Source organism: Coloeus monedula (genome assembly GCF_965178545.1).
Source record: "Coloeus monedula genome assembly, chromosome: 11".
Lineage (NCBI taxonomy): Eukaryota > Metazoa > Chordata > Aves > Passeriformes > Corvidae > Coloeus > Coloeus monedula.
Genome location: NC_138791.1, coordinates 17,944,692 through 17,968,938, shown reverse-complemented (window position 1 = coordinate 17,968,938; position 24,247 = coordinate 17,944,692). Strand labels below are relative to the sequence as shown.

Here is a 24,247-nt window from a genome sequence, read left to right as displayed (position 1 = left end):
CTCTCACTACAGTAAAATTGTAAAAGAGAAACATTTATCTGTGTTCCCTGCTGTCATACCCTGTATACACACGCTATAACATCACACCTACAAAACTCTATCCCAACCAGACCAGCACAAAATCTTGCATTTAAAAGAAAACTAGCAAAGTACCGAGCTTGCTTAAAATTTCATTTATTTGTACTGTAAGCCAAGGGAAATGCACTGCTCAGCCTCCTTGGGAGCTGTAACAATCAGTGCACTCGTCAAAGAAAAATCCACAAGCAATTCAGTGACCGAGAAAAGGGACATTTTCACACACACGCTCGTGCTGTACACACATGCACACTGAGCAGTTTCCAGTTTCCACTTTAAGCAAAATGCTGGTGAGCTCTATCAATTATACCATTGGAAATAACTAAAATACAGGAGAGGAAGGGGGGATGAGGACATAAAGTCTTTGTAAGTATTTACACATCCCATTATTAAGATAAATGAAGGCTAATTAACATGGAATTAGCCACAAGTATGAAATACAAAATGAATTAAAACTGGTTTCTAAGTAAGATGAATATTACAATCAACTACTGTTAAAACTAAAATATAACATGGTTTTGGGAGCTGTAGTAAAATATAAATTAATAATTCTAACAACAACAAAAACCAAAGTTACATAATTGTTTTAAAACACTTTGGAGAGCTCAAATTATTGCTTTTTTCCTCAGAAAAAGCCCAGCAGGGGGGAACCTCCCCCATTCTTCCTGCCAGCTGATATTACATTAACAAGAGTCTTCATGTTAAAGCAAATACTTCATATATTTAATAGCTGTTAAGAACATAACTCAGTTCTTCCTAAATAAAATGTAGCACCTCCTGTGAACATAAAAAGCACTGCTTTAATCTCTAATCAGTTCATATGCAATAATGCCTTTGTTTTGTAATGAATTCCACTCCTTCATTTGAATGTGCCCATAGTTGCAGCGTTCTGCTGAATCACAGCTTACACAACCACAGCCTCCAAAACTCCAGAGCCTCAGCACTGGGGCTGCAATTGTCTGGGCAGCAAGACTTTGCTCTGCAGCTTTCTGTGGCTTGGAGACACCATGGAAATCAGGAATTCAGCCTGCCCAGCACACAGCTCACCCAGCCTCGTTAGACCTGCGTCAGCTTTACCCTGATACTTGAAAATGAAGACCAAAAAGTAAGCTAATACTTTATACAAGCTCTCAGAATTGCTGGCCTAAAGGTTTACCTGTCATACATTATTTTAAAGTTTTTAAATCAGCAGCTTCCCATTCTTTTCTCTGCCTTCTGGTTCTGAAATCTTCAATGCTTGTTTGGGTTACACTTCAAACTTCTCTCAGTAGTTAGAAGTGTACTCTCTTTAAATTGGCAACTGCAACTTCAGCTGAAATAGAAAATCCTAAGGCAAGTTGGAAAGGCATCTCAGCTCAAGTTTAAGCCTCAGTCCCAGGCTTTCAATCACAACAGTCGAGCTGCCTCTGTCCTTCACATGTCAATTTACTGAGGTGGCAAACACTGAGAGATAAGGGCTGGAGTCAAAACACATTGTTTAATCAAACTGTGATTACAATTTCCAGCATAGGTGCAAACAAGGTTTCTGTTCCTGTCACGCCTGTGAGGTCTGGCAGTTTCGCTGTCCCCTACTCCAAGCCCCTGTCCCAACACTCCCCCGCTCAGCTGCCTGAAGTCCTGCTCTCTGCCAGGCTGTGTCACAGACACTCCCACACTCCAAGGTCTGGGAAAAGCTTGTTGGAACTCCATCCCGTGCACATCTTATCTGGCAGCCTGGGATGGCACCAAGGTCGTGTTTTCCCTCCTTTCTGGAATTGCCATACAAGGAGAGAGAAATGTGTGAGACAAAAGGAAGACTCCTGGAGTCTGTTTTCTTATGAAACCCTTCATTAGCCCTGACTGGATAGGGGAGAATGCCCAAAACTGCAATTCCTCAGAAATCCTGTTTTAACTTTGGGAACATATATTTTCCCTCATCTACAGCCCCCAACCATTTCTCTCTGACAAACGCATGATATGTGTACAGGATATCCCATCTGTGCCAGTTTTCCTTTCATTACGGGAAGGCTTCATTATCTCACCCTGCTCACCCCGCTCCTACTTTGCCTGTTAGATACAAAAGTGAGCAGTTCCGAGTCGTGGCTGATGTTTTCTGCTGAACAGACTTGAAAAGTAACATCATTTTCTCTGCTGCTTCCTTGAAGCACTCCTACACACACCCTTGGGGCTTACTCCTAGAAAATGCCCTCTGGGAGTCTGCCCTTGGATCACTGCTCTGAAGGAGTGAGTCTGCTCTTGGATCGCTGCTCTATAAGAGTGTCCTCACTTCCAGTTCCCCAGGGACCGGGCCCAAGCACCTTTCAGCTACTGCAATTTAAAGAAGCTCTTTGTGCATATCACAAGATGATCACACTTCGGAAATTTAGGCTAAATATAATATGTTAAATAAACATCAAAGGCATCTTGTATACTCCTTCACTTTGAGACTATTCATTATGATCCCAGCATAAAGCTCTCAACTCCCCATCTCTGGAAGTATTCAAGGCCAGATTGGACAGGGCTGGAGCAACCTGGTCCAGTGGAAGATGTCCCTGCCCATGGCAGGGGGTGGAACAAGATATCCATGATTGTTCCTTCCAATCCAAACCACTCTAAAATTCTGTGGTTCTATGATCCCAGAAATGGAAGTGCCAGGCAGAAATACATTTCCATGCAGGAGAGGGGAGTCAGGGGCAGCACTGGCCATCTCCCAAGGTAGGGATGGAAAACTGTCTGGTGGTGAAACACTGCTACTACTGTGCAGGGAATAGCAATTAAAGAGGAAAATAGATCAGTATTACCTGGGGTTGTACTCTTCATTGACAATAGTCTTGGACTGTGCCTAATGCAATTCACATTACCAAGCCAGATAATATATTCTTAAACTGTAAGGGACTGGGGAGGCAGGCTACAACTGTACTCCACAAAGAAAGGATTCTCCTGCTGTTCTCAGCAACAATCTCAGTAGGCTTCTAGGATTTCCTGCTTTTTGTAATTTCAAGGGTCATTAGGAAATTGGATAAAAAAATATTTTAATTCTGAGTTGCAGTCAAAGAGTTCATATTCTTCATTTATACCCTTCATGAAATGGAGTACAAGACTTAAAACTTCTGTGTAAGAAGAGAGCTGCAGTTAGTATCTGTGGTTGGCCCCCAAATAGACAATGACACGATTTTCATAGACCTTCTTCATAGTTTTCTCAATTTGCTTCAAAAATACTTGTGGAATTCTCCCACATAAAGTGTGCACTGTATCCAGAAACTTCGACTGCAGAGGGTAGTACAAGGACTGGAAGAGATTGTCTTCAAATGGAAACTAAGGAAAAGAAAAAATAAGAATTTTTAGTTTTCACTAGTTGTGAAATGGCATTTTATAAGTTTCTGTAAGAAAAACCTTCCATAGGTGGGAAACGTCTTGTCCCTCACCTGCCCAAGTGTCACCAACCCCATCACTTCACACTCTGCCTGAGAGTGTGCTTTTACAGGAATTTTATTAACGTAAGGATCCTGTAAGGAAACAGGAGTTTTGGCAAGCAGAGCTGTATGTAGACAACACCTTAAGTGCACATAGGCACTGGTGTCTGTGGGACAAGCTTCTGCCCTCCATGTGCCCAGAGGCTCCAGGTGCTCAGGGAGGACAAGCTTTCCCTGGCAATTTATGGACCAGAGCTGCAGCCCCAGCATGAGAAGCTCCACTCCTGCACCTTTTTTCTTCCTTCAGTATTACAGAAAATTGGCCTTTTTGATTACTATGTACGAAGGAGCAATGTTTGAACCACCCCTAATGCATACAAGGCCAAAGTAACCATGTTCATTTGGGTCTGATGGGTTTTACTCAAACACAACTACCCAGCCTTCTTGCTGGCAGAGCAATCCCAATGGAGCAGGAATCCACCCTGGGATAGAAGGAGCAGCTCTGTGGAGGCAGCACTTACATCCCGGATCACTTCGTAGAGGGCCCTGAAGGTGGGCTGCTTGTCGTCGTGGTAGACCCCTCTGTTGCCATGCAGGATGGAGACCCCCTCCTCCTCCGCCCCCCGGCAGTTGCTGCCGTACATGCAGTGGTCAGGCCGGTAGTTCCACTGGCAGGGAAACACGTACAGACACTCTGCCCACGTTGGCCAGGGCACACACAAGGAGAAAAGACAATCAGACAAGAGTTACAGTGAATTAAACCAACCTTGGACAGATGATCAGGAAATATTCAGTTACTTCTTCTGCAAGTATCCCCAGCAGAGACACTTCCTTCCCTCATGGGTAACTACACACCCCAGCTGTTGGTCCTGAACAGGCAGGACAATACAAAATCTGGGACCAAACACAACCCAAGGAAGCCCTCCAGAAAGCTGAAGTGGAAGAATCAAACCAGAGCACACACCAGGCAGCACTGTCCAGCCCCCTCTGCCATAGGAAGGAGTTTTTGGAGTGACAGGAATGTCTTGGGAAGCACACACAGCAATGAGGGTTATGAAAAATTCTGACTCTTCCTGGAGCCAGCAAGGGAAAACTTGCAAAGTACATCCAGTGTTTGCTGCTGAAGCTGTCACAGAGGCCATGGCAATTTGTTACACAGCAGAGCATAAGGGGTGGTGTATTTTATCCACAGCCCTCCAAAGAGTCATCATCCATTAATTTCACAGGTCTAGGTTATTTAGAGATGAACCTAATTTCTCAAAAGGGCTCATAACTCCCTTTCTCCTGGTGATTTTTTTTAAACTCTGTGCACACAGTGCTTGCAATCTGCTTGTCATAAATCACTCCAGTCCCTGCAACCTTTCTGCCTTGGCCCTGGGGAACAATGAATCATGGCTGGTGCCAGCAGGGCATGGCAGAAGCACTGAAGATTGAATTCTTCCCTTGGCCTTTCCCAGCTTCCCGGGAAGCCTGCAGCTGGTCCCATGTGGTTCTTGAAAAGCAGCAGAAAAACTTTCTGAACGTTTTCTTCCCTTAAGGCCTCTCTAGCAGAGTTGTCCAGGAAGGGAAAGCAGTCTTTGGAGATGGGCAAAGGCAGCAGCTCCTCAGGTCCAGGTAATAGAGTACTCTGTGGTTTTAACTCACATCTGTAAAAAGGCACCTGCAGCAGTCTTGGCCAATTCCCTCCCCAGGCAGTCTCAACAACTCAGAGCTTAAGACCCCAGAAAGTCCAGTTTTCTGTGTTAATTGTATCCAGTTCTTTTGTTTTCTTTTCCTGAGCAGTCTGATATTACGCAATTCATAAAAAATTCTTTACCGGTTCCAAGGAAAGGACAGACTGTGGTGCAGAGGAGTCCCCACATGTGGCTTTGACAGAGAACACTCATCACAAAATTAAAGGATTTTTACAATCCTTGTTTTTTTCCTGCACACTTCAGTGAGCAGCTTGAGTTTGACTTCACAACTAGTCTGGCTCCATCTTTTTCTTTCTCCAGGAGACCATACTCCCATAATATTAATTTATTTTTGGAAATTAATTCCCACTATATTTTTCCCTAGGACTGGGGGCAATATATGGTGTACCAGGGACACTGATGTTTGACATCAGTCTGCAGTAAACAGATGTTTGCTTTTTGCTTTGCTTCTCCTCACTCCTGCAGTTTGCCTGGATTTGGGTATATCCAATTACCTACCCTGTGACTCCTTAGAGAAAAAGAAAAGGGAGCAGAATAAATAAAGATAATTCCAAACTTGTTTTATTCTTAAGATCACTTGAGGTGACAAGGTCACATAGGAAACCAGGAAAAGCAGTAAGGATGGATACTCAGCATCCATTCAGAAACATGAAAAAAGGTTCTCAGCTTCTCTGGGAAGTGTGTGCTACTCTCCAATGTTTAAATCCCTGCATTTCTCACCAGCAGGACATCGATGACACCATCCTGGTGCCTGCTGAGGCCGGGTCACTCAGTTCAAAGGCTGGAAGCTGCTTTAGATGAGATATTCCAACGGCTGTCTCCACTTTCTGTCTATATTAGCTTTGTTACTTATATGCGTAAGTATCACAAGTCAGCTGAATTTCAGAAAAGCAGGCCTTAGCTTTGCAGGAAGTTTGGCACTTTCACATTCAGATAAACATATGAAACAAACACATTTTTGCAGCTACACCCTGGTCCAGTGACACCCTGAAGCACAGACACAACGTGAACTTCACCCCTTCACTTCATCATTAATTTTATACCTCATCATTTTCTCAAATCTCCAGAAAACAGATTTACATATTCAATGGAACCAAGTCCAAGCCCCATTACCTGCAGTAATGTCAGAAATATTTTTATAGGTTATAAATCCTATGAGGTTGCAGTTACACAGTAACTCCATACCAGAGTATTTATGAATATTATAAATAACAAATAGCAGTTTAAAAAGAATCAAGTTCAAGGTATTTTCTCAACACAGATAATCACAACTCCAAGAATCATTTCTTACCTGGGTTAAAGTAAAAAATGATATTTAGCAAATCCTGGTCTCCCCACGTAATGTAATTTTTGTACTTTTGGTATAATGGATATAACATTTCCTCCCAAGTCAAACCACCTGGTATCAAGCTGTTCTGCAGGGCATGAAAACAAAAGCAAGGGGTTAATATCAGGATCAGTGCTGTGATATCTGACTCAGAAAGGGGCACACAGAGATATCTCTAAATTCTGCTAAGCCATGTCAGACACCCAGGTGAAAAATGAAGAACTGCCAGGAATTGTTAGACATGGACAGGGCTGTAACAACAGAACCCACTGTGTTAGTCTAAACCGGAAAACAAGGTCTCCTGGGCCCAGCTCTGATGTCAGCTCCTGCTATTCACAGTCTTTCTATTCCAAGTAACAGGAGGGGAAAAAGGTAAAAAAGTGGGAAAATGCAGGGACAAGGTGAAAATCAAGGTATAAAAGCAAGGAAAAACATAGACCAAAGGTCATCTTCCCTTGGAATTATGGTAGCAAGAGCAATGTTTGTTGTTTATTTTTTTACTCCAGCTGGTTCCTGTAAAAACGCAGGAAACCTGTGGCCTTGCCTGAGGAACCACTTGGGGTAAGCAAAGTTTTGGTGATTACAGAATATGTGCTCAGTAACACGGATCTGTCGTGAAAATGTTCCCTTCTCACTTACACCAGTTCACAGAGTCATTTATCTGCACCAGGATGCAAAAGTCTATTTACAACAGCTGCAAAAATCCCCAGTTTCTCTTGGTACTCACATCAAGCTTTCCAATTTTAAAAACAAGACAGCGACTGCACTGAAGAGCCTTGAGTTTGTTCTTTCATGTATCTTTTCAGGGAAAAGTAAGAAGCTGGGGAAGCCATTTTTAACATTGCTACCAGACTGCTTCAGCTGCAAGTTCTCACTGCTCCAGCCTTGAGGAAGTTTCATTTATTTTAGTAATCATATTCACAATTGCTTTTAGTATCCAATGATACATATTTCATATTTCTCTGATTCTTTGTATTACGAACTTTAAGTAATTTTACACTAAGCTTTCCAAGATGTGAAAAATACACCAATCCTGAGCTTCTGCAACAGCTGCATCTGTTCTCACCTTGAACTGAGTGCTGCGGATCCGTGTCAAATTCATCAGCATCACGCCGGAGTTGACGCCGGTGCTGCCATAATAAGGGTGACGGGCGAAGCGGCTGTACCAGCCTATCTTGGGGATCTCGTGCTCCGGGGCCATGGCAGCCAGCTGGGTGGAGTTGAACTCTCTCAGGAGGTGCCAGATGTCATCGATGGGCCTCAGGAACAGCACGTCAGTGTCCACGTAAAGCAGGGAATCCACATCCTTTAAAATCACCTTTGGGGTTTGCGCAGTGAGATGAGAAACAAATCAGTGAGACAACAAACAAAAAGAGTATTGGCAAAATGTACCTTTATTTTAAACTGATAATTTGGAAGAGGATATTGATTTATCAGCTAAATGTAATTACACAGAGGAACAACAGTTATCAGATTATTGGCTTGTTGTTTGCTGTGGGGTTTTTTTGAACTGCACAATGAAACAGCTACCAGAGCACTGGGGCTGGATTAACCTTCACATAAAGCAGCAATCCACCGAGCTCCCAAAAATACCTGCAAGGACTACTTAGTATCTGCTCAGAAGTTACATGTATGTAACATATATTTACAGAGCTCTTTTCAAGATCTCTAAGTGGTGAAGCATACAGTGTTCTCCACTGGCAGAAAGGGTAACCCAGGAGAGCAGAAAACTTCTAAGCTTATATTCAGTATTAATATATACAACTGTTTCACATTAATTAAGACAACTCCATTGACCACAAATATATGTGCATCCCCCTGAAGAACAAAATTTGGATGTTAAACAGAAGTATCACATTAGAACATACCAGGTCGTATTCTGAGCTCTGTTACCACATTCTGTATGAGGAATAACCACAGTACAGTTGGTCAGGTCACAAGGGTGTAAACTGCAGATTAGAGCCAGGATATTCCAGCTGTTCCTGCTGACCATGTTCCCCCTTGTGGTTGACCAAATCCTTACACACTTGTTCATTAGTATCCCATGGTGGGACAAATGATCAGGTGCTTCAAATCTTTCTAAAGCAATAAAGATCATTACCTACAGATGACCACCAGTTCCAATTGCATTCTTGCTGCTCTTCTTCATTAATTGCTAGAACTGTCCAAAATTTCCCGAAGGACTGAAATTTTCTTACTTTGGTTTCAGCCAAAACCCCTATTTATTTCTCTCTCTTTCTTTGAAAAGCAAATCCAAAAGGCTTTGGATTTTTACCATGTTGTGGAACACAATTGCTCTCTCATCCAACTGCAATGACAAACTCTCCTATTTATGCAGGTTACAGGAAATTCTACCAAAGAAATTGGGTTTTACATAAATTCTAATGTATTGGGACTGAGGATTACCTGTGAAATAGAGTGAACATTAGGATTTTCAATAAGTGAGTGAAAAATATCACCTCTAAGCATGCTCAACAGGAATCCACTAAGATGCCAAATCCGTGAGTAAAGGCTTAAATGAGATTTTTCACCTGACTGAACACCTTGGGATTCAGACTGACATTTAGTCAAGTTTAACAAATCCCTGACCTGTATTTCTGACAGGATAACTACATGTTCTTCCTACAGAACAGGGCAAGCAAGCAGAAGAAGGAACTGTCTCCGCATTTTAAACAAAAGTTATGCTTACAACAAACTCCAAGTAATCACATTCACCACAATCCAGATCGCTCTGCCTGGATGGAAGATTATAGCAAACAGCATTTTCCCACAAAAAAACCCACAAACCAGCATGTGGAGGTATCAATAAATGAGTGACAAAGAGTTCAATAATACACTAAGAGCTCAGAGTAAATATTTGCAGATGTTAAGTATCCTCAAGCCCAGTACTAAAAAACCAAACCAATAAAAAAGACAGCTACTGTAACAGCAAATCAATAGAAGACAGACAGCCCGAAAGGAGAAAAGGGTTGCAGTATAAGGATATCCTGGATATTGTGTATTAATTACTCTGCACTACCTAATTCATAGGGGCCTGCTATATGAAGTCACATAAAATCAAAATACGTTAAAAAAAGAAAAATCACCCAAAATTTTATCTGAGACAGGAGGTAACTCTGGAACACAAGCAGAGCAGACTGCAGACCACAGCACACTGCAGACCATGTAAGATTTTTGTCTAAGGGGGCCCTGGTAGAGAGACAAGTTCAGGCATTTTCCAGCAGGAAAAACTTACCCCAGTTCAGGGGGAAGTTTAACAGGTACCTACAGACCCTTGTCATCCTCCCCAAGCATAAGTGACAGCCCGGCCACTGCCTCTTCCTGCAGAAAAACATTCTTTCAGCAGCCTTCAATGCACAAGTAAATTTAAGTTTGTGGAAGTCCACAGACTGTAACAATTTTCCTACAGATTCAAGCAGGTACTTCAGTTCTTTGTGCAATGGCAACCTACCAGCACCTGACCCTACCTGGTATTCCTCCTCTCAGGATTCGCATGCCCTCCTTTCTGCTGGTCAAAAGATTCTTCCTTCTCCTGTGTCCAAGGTGTTGCCCTGCAGTGACACCCAACCGGCTAAAAAAAGAGCTCTGTTACCTCCTTTAAGCCCTTCACACTTTCTCTTTCACATGTTAAGACTCCTTTAAACCCTGCAGATGTCAGTTTGAATTGCTCACATCTCTCCTGGCTGTGCCTTGGATAGGGGGGATTTAATTTCACCAACTGCAGCTGTAGGAGTTCCTCACAGAGCAGAACCTGCAGCGCAGGTTAAAAGTGACACGCAGTGAGCTGGAGCAGGAGCTTTGCCACGCTGTGTCTGGAGGTCTGAACTCACACAAGTCATGCAGACACACCTGACAGCCTGGGATTTTGGAAAGGGATGGCCAGAAACACGGCTTGCTGTGCTTGTCTTCCCCTTGTTCTACAGGCACTTACAGCTTAAAAGTGTGATTTTTTTTTTTTTTTGCAGCTATACAGAGTATTCTTAGTAAATCTGTCAAAAAGTTCTGCACAGAACTGGCTATATTTAGCCTGGCACTTCACTTAAATACTCAATTATCTGTAATTTGATTTCACAACTTCTGTCTCCATAGATTCTCTCTGTGTTAGCAAGGTTGGCAAGGAATAACACACTCCTGAGTAAACACACGCTGGTGTACTGTGAAGCTGGGCTACCTAAGGGTTTGTGAGGGCTCATATGGCAGCTTAGCACAGCTTTATCCAAAATTAGGGACAAATCACAAAGCTTGATGCCGGAGTAACAGTACCACAAAGTTGAGTTACTAAACCTCATTGTAGTAAGAGATTAACTCAAGTTACAGCAGAGACTTCTGTCTAGATAAGGCCCTGGCATCTATCCCCACTGGGCTGGATACTTGAGCATCCCTCAAGAGGAGAACTGTAACACAGGGATATTGCTAATCTATCTTAAAAGCTCTTAAGTAGATTAAGTGCTTTCAGAAGGACTCTAAATGTTCATCCAAAAATCCATTAGGCATTTCAGGATACTTTATCTGATTGTTTTGGTAGCTCCAGAAGAGCAGCACAGAGACAGCTGCAGCCAGCCCTAAGGGACCAACATCCCTGGGACCAGAAGATGTCCCTCACCTGCTGCCTTAAAACCCATGCCAGGAGTACAAACCGGTTCTAAGTGACTGCTGAGAGCACTGCCCTCCTAGTTTAGTGTTAAAGTTTCATTCTGTATTCACAAAAAGATCCACATCTTCCTCCCAGTGTCTCTGCAAATGCCCTGGATGGTTTTATTGCAGCAGAGTGCAGCAGGAGATTGACTTGTGAGATTACACAGAGCCTCCATCTACATCCCCTGCATCTAAGTGGCAAATGTGATCAGATGTCTCAAAATGCCTCTAAAAAATGCAAGATGCTGTACAGTCTTCCTTAATATTTCAGCATCCTGGGTAGATTTAACAAGTTGGGAAATGTGCACCTCAACCTGTTGCCCAGGACAGAACAGTTCAGTACTGCAAACCACAGGGTCACATCCCACAGCTCTACCTTCATCAGTGGGTAAAACCACTGAAAGGTTCTTATCCTATTTTCCCTGAACACATTCCTCAGACCCTCCTGTCCACTTTCACACGCCTGCTGGTGCTGCAGAGGAGATTTCTTTGGCAGGAGAGGCACTTGTGAATCAAAGACTCACATTCCACTCGGGCTTAGCATTATCAGGAGCAAGACAATTTGCACAACTGAGAGCTAAACAGCTGATAAACTCAACTACTGCTCTCCTGGGGTCCTCCCTAAATCCAGGCACATTTCATGCTGCTGCAGGGAAAAATGCTCAGTACGGGGAAGGATAAGAAAAAAATTACGCTGATGTTTTGCTGGTATTTATTAAAAATAAAAGTCAAACTAGTTCTCTAAACAGTAACACTTGGAACCCTCTGCTCCCAATGTGTGCAGACACTTCAAATGGGATATCAGAACCCAGTTATCAAACACCAAAAAACCAAAATAATGGCTGGAATTACCCAGAAACAGCCCAAGGTTATCAGCCTGTGAACTTGAGCACCAAACCTCAGGGGACCCACAGGACATTTACCACCTCAGCTACGACTTACAGCTTGTTTTCTTTACTATACCCACAGCAGCCGCAACTTTACTATACCGTGTCAGCTGCAACTCCTCTTGGACAGCCCCTCCTACACAAAGCCATAAACCTCAGCCTGACCACATACAGCGTTTTGCAACTGCCCCTAGAGAAAGAAACATCTACAGTCCCAGCTGCCCTCTCATTTTTGTAACACAGAGTGCAACAGTGTAATATTCCTTAAAGGAAGTTGCTGGAGAACTTCAGCAACGTGAGGGACAAAAAGGAATCAATAAAAACACTGTCCAGCCTGAAGGAATCAGCATGAATACATATCCCCTTTCTGTCATCAGAACAGTGATGAGAAATAAAAGCTAAATCATTCCTATGATTAGTATTCCAAAATGACAGAAAATACCACAGAAGAACAGAGATTTCTGTTTACCCAGTACACCCTGACACTCTGTATGGAACAAGCTAACACTTAGGGATTCTTTTCCAGGTGATACAAATATTTACTCAGGGGAGAGAGGACCCCTGCTGAAGTTGGAGTTACTTCCAGCCCATCTGGCCTTTGTGCCGTTGATAGTCCACCCCTAAATGGCAGATCAGCAGAACTGCTGACAGCACATATTTTCTCACATATGTATTCACAGGCTACGTATCTGGACGTGCAGCTGTCTCCTGATTGCTTCCATCTGAGAGGGGAAAGATTTCTTTGTCGTCCCCCCCCCACTTCTCCTAAGACAGCGATGAAGAAATCTGGATTATGTGAACAGCTTGTCACTTCACTGGAGTCACCCCAATCAACAGCAACCCACAAGATATTTTTGATAGATGTTCTCAGTTCCACAAAAATTGCTTTATGCAAATGTTCTTTCAACTTCTGATATGCAAAACTGGTATCAACACTTCTCTCCAAGTTTATGACACTGAGTATAATACAACTTTTCAGTGAACTTGAAGATCCCAGGATACACCAAGCTCTTGCATGAAATCCAATTTCAAACACACTGGAATTATTACCTTAAGGGCAATTCTAACAGTCTTGGAAAAAAGAAATGGAACTCAGGGAAAAGGGGTTGCTGAGAGCATCAGTTTAAAGGCTAACATATGGAAAGGAAGATGGTGGGTAAAGAGGACATGTTGTAAAGAATGTTATTTATGAAAGGCACGCAGCATCTACCCCAGAAGATCTGCCCTGAGAGAGCTCTCACACTCTGGAGCCTGGAGAGCCCTAGGAACTGAAGACAAATCAGAAACACACATCCTTTGTTAGCCAGGAAAAAGCCAGGCTGGATTTCTGTGGCTTTTTTTACAGGGTCTTAAGCACAGACTAAAATATCTTTAAGCAGATGTTTCAGCCTGAAAATGGCTTTAGTATTACACCAGCAAAGCTTCCTTTCTGTGGAATTAACCTTTTCCTGAAGCAACCTACTCAGAAACCCAGGTGCCTTACCGGAAGAAACAGACGCTGGGCAGCACATGGTTTGAATAACTTTTTCCATTCCTGAGCATTTCCTACTGAGAAGGTTATTGGGTAAATGTTGGACTCAAACTTCTTTGTATATGAGGAAGGCCACTCCTTTAACTGAAAGAGATGGTGGGAGGAAATTAGATACTACACATTATACAGCTTTTGTAAAAAAATGCATGCATAAGGAATTTGTAACTGTGTACAGTAAACAACACTATCAGCTGCTACTCGTGGATTTCAATTTAATTTTTAGCAAAAATTTACAACTTATCACTAACTCATTTATTTATTTACCAAATGACAAAGAAACTCGCCTTCTTCTCAAATTCAGGCTTAAGGGAATCCTCGGCAAAGATGTGGAAGCAGAGCCTCCTGTTGCTGAACAGAACTGCTGATTTCAGCATGATCAGCGTCTCCTCCAGCCGGTCCCCACATGCCACCACTGCCAGATGCATGCACTGCAAGGATGGGGGCTCCTTTGGATGTTTCTGCTCCCCAGGCTTCCTGAAAATTCAGAGATAGGCATATAAAAATTACTGAGGTAGACAGTATCCCACATTAACAGACATCAGGGTGGTTGATTTTTTCCTTCAGCATCATTTTGCAAGGGATCGGGAGTTTTTTTCTGGTTAGATGTCCACAAACATGCAAACGGCATGCTAATTTTTGTCAACGGGACCGATAAATAGTGTTACAATCACTGCACAAAGAAACAGGCTATTTTCAGAAATTTTCTGTTATTCCTACATTTCTGGGTTTGCAAAAATCACTGCACTACAGACACTGATGAAGCCAATTCCACAGCACTTCAAACCAGACACCACCTTGCTCCGTGCAAATGACAGCTCTTTCCCCAGCCCAGAGGTCAGGAAGCCAGAACAGAGTTACAACTACCCAGCCAACTTTCTAACACAATGCAGATGGCACAACTGGCATCCAGCAACTTCATTTCCAAGCCCGTAATGGAAGAAGACATCCATACTTTAAAAAAAAAAACCCACTCCATCCATATGTAAATTGTTCTAACAGTTAATTAATTTTTTGCCATTAAAGATGCATGCCTTAATCCTGGCCTGAAGGCACTGGCAGAGTTTCAAAGGACTGCTGTCCATTTCACCCCATGGAATCCATGAGATTTTGCTAAAACAGAGATTTTTGAAAACAAATACAGTCACAACCCAGATGAATCAGACTATATTCCAAGGGCCAAACTGTGGGATTTTCACCTAGCACCCACCTGCGTCAGCTTTAAGTACATTCCAGCCAGATACAGGGAGCACAGCAAGAGGCACACTGAAGCTCCCTGCTAGCCAGAAAAATCAGGTTGTCCTGGGGGGTTGAAGACCTTTTGAAAATATTCTCTTGGTTCTGTGTTTAGCGTGGAAGTAAAAATTGCATCCTCCAGGAATGCTTCCACCATGGTGTATCCACATTCCAGCACAGATGGCACTTAGCCTCTATTACACGGGATGGAGCTGACCAAGCAACTAAATCCCAGGCACAGCAATCATTCCAGGAGAGTTCAAAAGGCAAACCATAGATCACTGCCTGTTCTGGACATACCTCTGAGCAGAGGACATCAATCCCAGCCCCTGCTCAGCACACACAATTACACACACACGATTCATCACCGAAGTTAATGCTACAAACAGAAGTTCTAAATAAAGAGAAAAATAACAGTTTTAAGCTGTTATTACTTTTTTCCAGACATTGAAGTGCTGCTCTGTGTTAACAACAGCATTCTACCCTTCAGAGTAACCCACCTCTGTGTAAAGGAGCACCAGCCACTGGCACTTCACTGACTATACAAAGCAACACATTTCATTAAGCGCTTAAAGTCTTCTGCTTTAGTCTTAATTAACCCCCAATTTCATCAGTGTATAAATAATGGAATACTACATCTCTGTGAAGTGGTATTTACTTTCCAACCTATTAGTGTAAAAATCACTGAATTATGGAAGTGAATAATTAGCTGCTCACACAGATCACCTTTTCCCCCTTCTCCCTATCTGTTTAATGTTTCCCCTTAATTGAGTCTCTAAATCAAGCCATACACAGTCTGGGAGCTGCTTTGATGTAGCTTCTGGCAATGGAATTCACTGGGAGAGGGACTAAACCCTGCACTTTTATTGCAACATTTCAAAACCCCACACCAAAGCACTCAGCTTTCCTGAGCAGTTTTAGCCATGGTGAGCTCTGCGTTACACAGCTGTTTTGCAGTGAAAAATCCAGTATGTGTGGACAGCACTTCCAACAGACAGACTCAGCAGAAGCAATCCTTGGTGAAAGCAGAATGCCTGGAAGGCCCATGGGAGTAGGGATAACAAGGACATCCAACATAGACACTGTGGGAGAGAAAGCTGAGCCTTGGGGGTGAGGAATTACCAACAGTGCAGGGGTTCAGAACTCTGGAGTGGCCTGAATTGGAATAAAAATCCCAGAAAAAGGAGCTATTTGAACTACATCAGTCATAATCTGGGACACTGAGGGCAATAACCACTGAGAGAAGTAGCAATGAGGTACTGAAAGAAGAATTTTGGGACACATCATTTTGGGTTTTTTTAAAAGTAGCTAAAGAAACCTAGAGGACTGTGAAAACAAAGGTGAGCTTGAACAGGAGATAAAAATGTGCCACAGCAGGAGGCATTGACTGCAATTTTAACTTAGCCTTCAAAAAATAACAATTATCCAGATGCCTGAGAAGGGGCAGGTGTAGAGGCAAAGTCAAACTGCTTGGAGGGCAGACATGCAGATCATGGCAAAGAACATCCCAGCTCTTCTTCCCTCCTCTGTCCATACAAGCACCTCATACAGGGCAAGGAGAACAGAAGGGACAGAGAGGAACAACAGCTGGATGAAAGGACAAAGATGTGTAGGATACAGCCAAGATGTCCTACCTGTAAAATGGGAACAGCTGTCACAGTTCTAAGAATTTCTTACCCCAAGAGCCTCCCAAGACATTAAAAAGCCCATAGATCCACAGAGTAATGCAATTATTATCATTAGTCAATTCTTCCTAACATTTACATTCACTCCTTTATAGTTCAACTTGTCTGTTATGAACAGTCTGTAGTTGGATTTTATAACCTAAGTTAAATGTTTAAATGCATCAAAAGCAATGCAGAGACCTGGGCCCTAAAGTTTAATGTGTTTAACAAGAACAAATACAGAAACTAAGATTAAGCACTCCAGAAAGCATCACAAAATACTTGCAGAACACATCCCCATAGAGTGGCTGAAGACAGAACTCACTAAGATGGAGCACAATAAAATATTTATAACAAAGACCTTCCAACAGTACAGAGCAACTCCCATCCAGTTGCTCACTGGTATTTTATTTACTACATACAATTTTTTCAGAAAGGCACTGACACAGCAGGAGCAGCCTGAGTGCTCAAGCACAACAGTGTGCATTCCTAGGTCTTAAAGTTTAGATTACATGTAATTTTCTTATTAGTCACAGCCAAAGTGTCTCAAACATAATTAACCCAAAACCTGTCTAAATCAATCCAAATCCGTTCAAAATAATGCATTACTGAGCCTGCTAATCTATTCAAGCCTTCAAATTTATTCCTGAGAGAAAGATAATGCATGCAGACACTTCCAAAATGCAATATAGTTGTTAATTTTTGAAACCTTCTTCCTATTATGATCTCATTTACTTTTGCAGCACAAACAAGGGTAGATTTAGGCGTTGTATCAAAACTGGTGATTCACTGAACAGGCTCCTTCCCTGAAAGCCACCCCTGAGGCAATGTCCCAACAGTGGCTCCATGGTATGAAACACATTTCCTTGCACACTTTGAAATACAAATGTTTTTAAATCAACATTTCTCACTTTGCAGCAATTGCACAGAACCAATTGTAGCTGCCATCAATCCAAAAATGGCTGAAGTTTCCACCTTCTCCTACAACTCAGAGAAAGGGAAACCCACTGAAAACCAGAATGGATGTTTCTCTCTCTTTTCATGAAGTGGGTTCTTTATGAAACAAGTATGAAAAACTTGGGGCTTCAGCATGTTATTATCAAACTCAAGCCAAGCTTACATGTGTGTGCACACAGGCTGCACAGAAAGAAAAAGTATCTTGACAGGTTGCCATGCAAGGGATGTTTTGCTTTGAAAAAGTTACTTTCAGGGAACTAAATGTGCTGGCAAAGGTTCACTTCCCCAGCATTGCCATGCTGGTTTAAGAGAGAGCGTGGTCACATCTGCCCTTCAAACGTAAAACAATCCTGCTTCTTTTTGATACTTTGCACACATTGGTTTGGCATGTATTTAAAATTCTTCATAGAAAAAAAGTCTTACTGAAGGCATAGGAATTGCTACTTCCAAGAGAAATGAGCACTAAAACCACCATGAAAAATCAAGTTTTCAAAGCTAACCAGAAACTTACCTAGATTTGTCAAAATTATCTCATGACCAAAGCAGGACACATGAACATCATTGCTAACATTTGTGAAGCACCAGCCAGCTAATGACGTGTGCCTACACTAAGCTTTTATCATGTACAGCTACTTATGCTATACAAGACTTCTGCACTTCTTAAAACCTGATGTCTTCTGTTCTTTTGTGACTACAGAAAGCAGTATTACCAATCCCAGTTAAAATACATCTTCCCTGCAAGATGCTGATTCTCATGAAGCAAACACAAATCCTAAGTAACACCTTTGTTTCTGAGCTGAGCCCAAAACTTGCATCCTCTGATCCAACTACACAAACCAACTTGGCAAAACTGAACTCAAAAGTTTTACATTCAGGCAGACAGAACTTCACTAAGTTTCTGTTGATCAATCATGCAGTCTCATATAAGCATGTACACTGCGATCACATCACAAGATCTTACACTGTGCTGATCAGATTTGTTATTATCATGAAGGAATCTACTAGACAAGGTGGGATTTCTCACATCAAATTAAAAAATAATGTTCCTTTGCTCATAAGGAAGAATTAAAATGATAATCATGACCTGTTTCTTACAATCCAAATTCAAGCCCCCCCCTGCTTTCAGTTTAGCTTGGATCAGGCTTTTTAAGGCCAGCAGATCCCACCACCTGACACCTTTCCAAGCAGGCAAGCATCACCTCCACTTGAAACACTTATGTCACACCCCCCACAAAAATTCATTTTTAATGGATACCCTCACCTGAGTAAATTTTAGTACTAACTAACACAATAGAGAATCTTTCAGCAAGTGGCTGAACAGGACCCACAGAATTGTGCTTCTCAGTTATATAAATTCCTGCTGGGGCCAATGGCGCAGGATCATGAGGGGAAAAAAACAACGACCAAACCCCACAAAAACCCAAAATTTTGAAGAACATGCATGGTTTGAATACTGAATTCCTGCTTTTTTGCTGTTGTGTTGTAGACCTTGTGAAAAGTACTTGCAAAGTCAACAAATAATCAAAAAGTTAGATAACGTCAAATTGTGAAACAAGATGCCACTGAAAAGCTCATTGAAATGGAATGGTTGTTTACACTCTCTGGCAGTTCCATACTTTCCAGACTCCCTCCTTCAGTGCTCTTCTTGTGTTCCATGATAATCACAAAGATATGCCTTAAAGAAAAATGACTTCGGGAGGTACAGTTGCTAGTGGAAATAATCCTGCTTTAATACCGGCATTTGAATTCTGTCCGTGGCCCACTCTCAGCCCCAGAAAACATCTCCTGCATTCAGTAGGGCAACAATGCTGGGGAGAAACCAACTGCTTTAATAAGTTAAGGAGTAAGAGCTCAAAAAACAGGAATAGTCTTTCATTCAGAACATCTCTGTGAAATCATGAATCAGAGACACAAAGACATACCAAGTTAATTAGATATATGAGGTCACACTGACCATAATATAATTGGAATGCAAAGGGGAAAGCAAGTCCTCCACCCACCGAAAGCTGCCCTTTCTCAACTAATTAGTTTTTTAAAAAATACCCTGCCTGTAAGGTGCTGGGAGAGGAAACACAACACACCACGATTTAAAACTCCTTTAAAGTTCTGCTAAATTAATTTACATATAAAAAACATTCAAAACAAAAAGCTCGAAAGCTTAAAATCTGCCAGTGCCTCTACAGTTTGGAACCCAGAGGCAGCACACGGCAATAACCAGCCGTCCTCCCTTTTCCCTGGAAAACCCGCAAAGTGCAGCTCCCGAGGTGACAGCAGCTCTCATTCCGGACAGCGAGTACCACACTGCCCACGTCAGACTCCGAAACGAGGCCAGAACTAATGGAAAACCCGCTATTTCAGAAGCTGCTCACGCAGAGGAGGGAACCCCCCGCTCGGGCACAAGGAAACCTCCACGCGCTTTCGTGGCATCTCTGGCAACTACGCTGCCGGTGGAAAGACGCAGGGGAAAGTCTGTTCTTGTGAACCCCGGCAGTTCGCACAAGGGTCTCTCATCACAGGTCAATCGTGGGGGGAGAACATCTGGGAGAGAGAAGTGCCCGACGCACCGGCACCAAAGCGACATCGCCGAGGGGACCCGCGGGGCGGGCGGGTCACGCGTGGGGCTGGCACGGACACAGCGGGCAGGGAATTCCCGAGGGCAGGGGCCGGGGGATGGAGCCGCCCCCATTACCTGGCGCTGGCGCTGCCGCCGCCCGCGGGGCTCCTCCTCGGGGGGCTCCGGCCGAGGCGCGGCGGGCGGCGGGCGGGCGCGGAGGGCGCGGGCGGCGGGGCCGCGCTGCCCGCCAGCAGATAGAGCAGCAACAGCACGGCCAGGCACAGCAGGGCCGCCGCCACCTTGCAGGGCCGCCGCATGGCCGGGTCAGCACGGCCGCATGGCCGGGTGGGCACCGCGGCACGGCCGGGCCAGCAGCGCCGCGCGGCCGCGTCCCGCCGGCCGTGCCGCCACAGCCCGGCCCGAGCGGGGACGTGGCCGCACAGCCCGGCCCGAGCGGGGCGGGGCGGGGCGGGCCGCGCCTACCGTACTGTCTGGAGTAGCCGCCCGGCCCCGGACCGCCCCGGCACGGCGGGCAGCGGCCGTGCCAGAGTCTGGTGTTCCTTAACGGGGCGGCACAGCGAGGAGCGCCAGGCACGGACCGCGGCTACTCAGAGGTGCCTTTGGTTTCACGGGTGGGCAGTGCCGGGAGAGCGTGAGCGTGCACAGCAAGGTGAGCAGGAGAAAAAGGGGAAACTCGTCTCGGCAGCGAGTTTCCTCTGGCTGTGCTAACAGGGAAACCGAGTCTCCCTCCGCCTTGCAGCCCCAGTTTATCACCTACAGACAGTACGCATTTTTCACTCCACCTGCACTGAAGGCAGGTACACGATAAAGTGCAATACTTGTAGAACTGTAAAGGAACAAAGCGCTCACTCACTTGTGGGTGGCTTTGAAGTTGTCCCCATGTGACCCATCCTAGCAGTCTTCTGTGGGATATCAGCAGAGATCGTAACACTGAATTTCACAGAAGTAAATCTTACTTGGGCTCATATTCTATGACCTTTAAATGTAGAGGATGACAGAAGTACAAGAATTCTTGCTGCCCCATGGAGCTGGACTACCAGCTGTGCAAAGAGTGGAGACACCAACGCTGGAATGGGGAGGGAAGGGAAAGTGGAGCCTCACAAGTCCCTCCCAGGGTTTAGTACTGGAGGAGCCTCACGTGTCCCTCATGGAACCACTGGAAGTGACACTGGCATTCACACGTGCTTACCCCACATGCTTTCAACAGTGGTATCCCAAAATGTACTTTGCCTTAGCACCAGTCCAAATGCAATGAACAACTACTCTTTCAGAGTTTCATCCAACTCGGATTGTGGCCAGATATGAAAATGTAAATTCTTCCATGCTAAGAGAAAATAGCAATACTAAATGAGAAACTACAGAAAAACCACAATGCATAAACATATGCTCTTTCCTGAGAATATATACACTATAATAAAACCCTACCAAACTTTATACTTAATGAAAAAGAGTAGCAGTAGCAACCTGCTGCAATCCTCAAGCTGTTCAAATGTGTGATTTTTGTATCATCAATACAATCGATTTCTTCTCTAGATGTGTAAATTAAGCCCTCTTAGTTAGTTGGTTTGGATTACCATTTCCAAGGCAGCCAGATTTACTCATTATTATTATTAGCCACCTAGAGCCAATTGTGCTTATAAATTGCAAAGCTTCATGTTTCTATTTCTCAAGCAGACAGCAAGTTGTCCTAATTACTTGCCCAAAACATTGTCGCTAATGCATTTTAATTCTTCAGTGCTCCATTAAGTATATACCAGCCAAAGTCCCCTCATCAGAAAGATGCACTAAAAGATGTAGTCTTTGACGTTTTCACATAAAACTTTTTCATTGCAGTTGTAAAAAAACTCAGCATGTATTATTTTACAGAAGAAAGCAAGACACACTCATTAGAGATGCTACTTCATCCTTTACTTGGATGGAAAAGCAGAATGCCCGATGCACCACTTTCTTCACTAAAATCAGTATATAAATAGTTCTTTTACAACAAAGGTATTAGCACAGAAAAAAAAAGGCTGGGAGTTCTTAGGCTCTAAAAAAATAATTCTGAGGCAGTCTTGGAAAGTATCAGTTAGACAAGAATAAATTCTCAGATGAAACTTCTTTATCTTTCACAGACTTGTCCTGCAAATTTGAACTTACCCAGAGAAGATGGTGGTTACTGGTTCATAATCCAGCTTCCTGTCCAATACACTTATTACAGATTTCTTTGGCAAGGTCCAAAAGTTCATTAGTACTCAAGTTCTCTGGAAATGCATCAAAAGTTTCTGAGGACATGACTGAGGCCTTGGTCCAAGCCAAATCAGCATCTGAAATGAGAGAGCATTAACTTCTTAATATAAAAAAAAGCTTTTTCTATGCCATGCATCTTCAGTTTCTGCACGTGAAACACTGGGACACAAGGAAGTTTCGGATGAACATTAAAACCATCCATCAGTTTTAAATTTTGGAGAAATTTAAAAGGGAGAACTATCTATTTTGAAGCAAATTTTTAAATTTTTGTGCAGTACTTGAACTGCTGGTTCAGTTCAGTTCAAGAATGAAGAAGTTTTCTCATAAAGAGATGTCATATTCACTGGATTTCCAGCCTGGAAGTTTGTTTGTCTACATTTTTTTTTTAAGAAAACTTTATTAGGAAAGGTTACATAATTATGCTTTTTCCCTCCAGGAAAAATATTTGCATGCATTTCAGAGGGGGCAGTAAGAAGAAGACAGTCAGTACCATTTAAAAATGTGGAGAATTATCTGGAACCAGAATACCTCTCATGGTGTGAAGGCAGAAAAATTACCTTAATTCTACATTAGGTGCTATATTTAATAAATTATAGCATTAAAACCAACTTTTCTGCTATTGAAGCTTCTTGTTCTCCTTAATGCTGTATTTCTTTTGATCCATCAGGATCTGCCTGCTGTTCACGCTTGTTAATGTTTGCATTAATCCAGGAGCTTAGAAGAGCCTTATGTAATTGGGAATTCCCACTCTGACACTGCTCGTGGGGTCACTCTTCTGTTTACTCATCTTCTACCTTACCTGCAGCAAAGGAGAAGACAGATGAGTGTGAACGTAACAGAAACAGCGCATTTGTTCACAGGAATTAGCACTGGATTACCCACTGGTTTCACAGGAAAGAAACAAACCATCTCCCCACCGCTCAAGTTCAATTTCCACACTTCTTTATAAAAAGCGGCTGCTGAAATAAAATATGTTCCGTCTGCGCAAGATATTTTGTGCAATCGCAGGTAAGAATTCATCCTTTTCATTTGTCCAGATGACAGATTGCGATTTTTACCCTAAATAACCTAGCTTTACACAGTTACACTGCCCACGTTCACACTGTTAATCATTCCCTTTCTAACAACGCTTGCAAACATCAGGAAACTTCAAATTTACGGACAGCGAGAATTTAAAGCAGAGAGTTTAAATCGCGGCACGTTTCTGCAAAGGAACAGAGCTATAAACAGCGAGCCCCGGCGCAGAGCCCGCAGGACGCGCGGCCCCAGGCCCTGAGGGGAGGCGGCCATAGAGGGCGGGCCCGTCCCGACTGCGCAGGCGCAGCTCCGCCCCCGGTGCGGGCGGGCGCGGGAAGCGGCGGCGTGGGGGGTGAGTGAGCGAGCGGCGCGGGCGGGTACGGTCGCGGCTGTTCCCGGCGCTGTTGTCGGGACTCTCCCGCTCGCAGCCGCCTCCCCCGAGGGCTCTGTTCCCTTGGGGGGCCCTCAGGGGGGTGGCTGAGGGGGGGGGACGGCCGGAGGTCGGCGCGTGGCCCGGTGTGACGGCAGCGGAGGGAGGCTGTGTCCAGTTCTGGGCTCCTCAACGCAGGAAAGACAAGGAGAGGGTCCAGCGGAGGGAACAAAGGTGATGAGGGGTCTGGAGCGTCTCTCTGACGAGGAGAGACCCCTCACGATGAGGGAGCTGGGCCTGGTTAGGCTGGAGAAGAGAAGATTGAGAGGGGATCTCATTAATGTACATAAATATCGCCAAGGGGTGTCAGAGGACGGGCCAGACCCTTTTCAGTGATGTTCAGCGACAGGACGAGGAGCACTGGCCGTAAAATGAAACCCAGAAAGTTCTGCCTCAACATGAGGAAGAACTTTTTTCCGTGCAGAGTGGCGGAGCACTGAGCAGGCTGCCCGGGGAGTCGTGGAGCCTCCCTCTGTGAGGACATTCCTGTGTCACCTGCTCCAGGTCACCCTGCCTTGGCCGGGGTTGGACTGGAGGATTCCCCGGGACCCTCCCCGTCCCAGCGATTCTGTGTTTTAACGCCGAGCCTCTCCTGCACCAT

The 24,247-nt window shown here is 43.9% G+C and overlaps 1 protein-coding gene across 2 annotated transcripts; it reads right to left on the bottom strand.

Annotated features, from left to right (window-relative positions):
* Positions 1–299: 299 nt before the first annotated feature.
* On the bottom strand, positions 300–23,484 carry GXYLT2 (glucoside xylosyltransferase 2). 2 transcript variants are annotated; one of them, XM_082288995.1, is made up of 9 exons: positions 23,363–23,484; positions 22,757–22,998; positions 22,110–22,276; positions 13,826–14,015; positions 13,494–13,625; positions 7,555–7,806; positions 6,453–6,576; positions 3,989–4,161; positions 300–3,369 (listed from the first exon to the last, which is right to left on the bottom strand). In XM_082288995.1, exons 3-9 carry the CDS (start codon positions 22,196–22,198, stop codon positions 3,187–3,189), a joined length of 1,143 nt encoding a protein of 380 aa, XP_082145121.1. In that variant the 5' UTR covers positions 22,199–22,276; positions 22,757–22,998; positions 23,363–23,484; the 3' UTR covers positions 300–3,186. The 2 variants fall into 2 exon arrangements, with proteins under 2 accessions (XP_082145121.1, XP_082145122.1); XM_082288996.1 differs by having other exon boundaries at positions 22,757–23,460.
* Between the last annotated feature and the right edge of the window lie 763 nt (positions 23,485–24,247).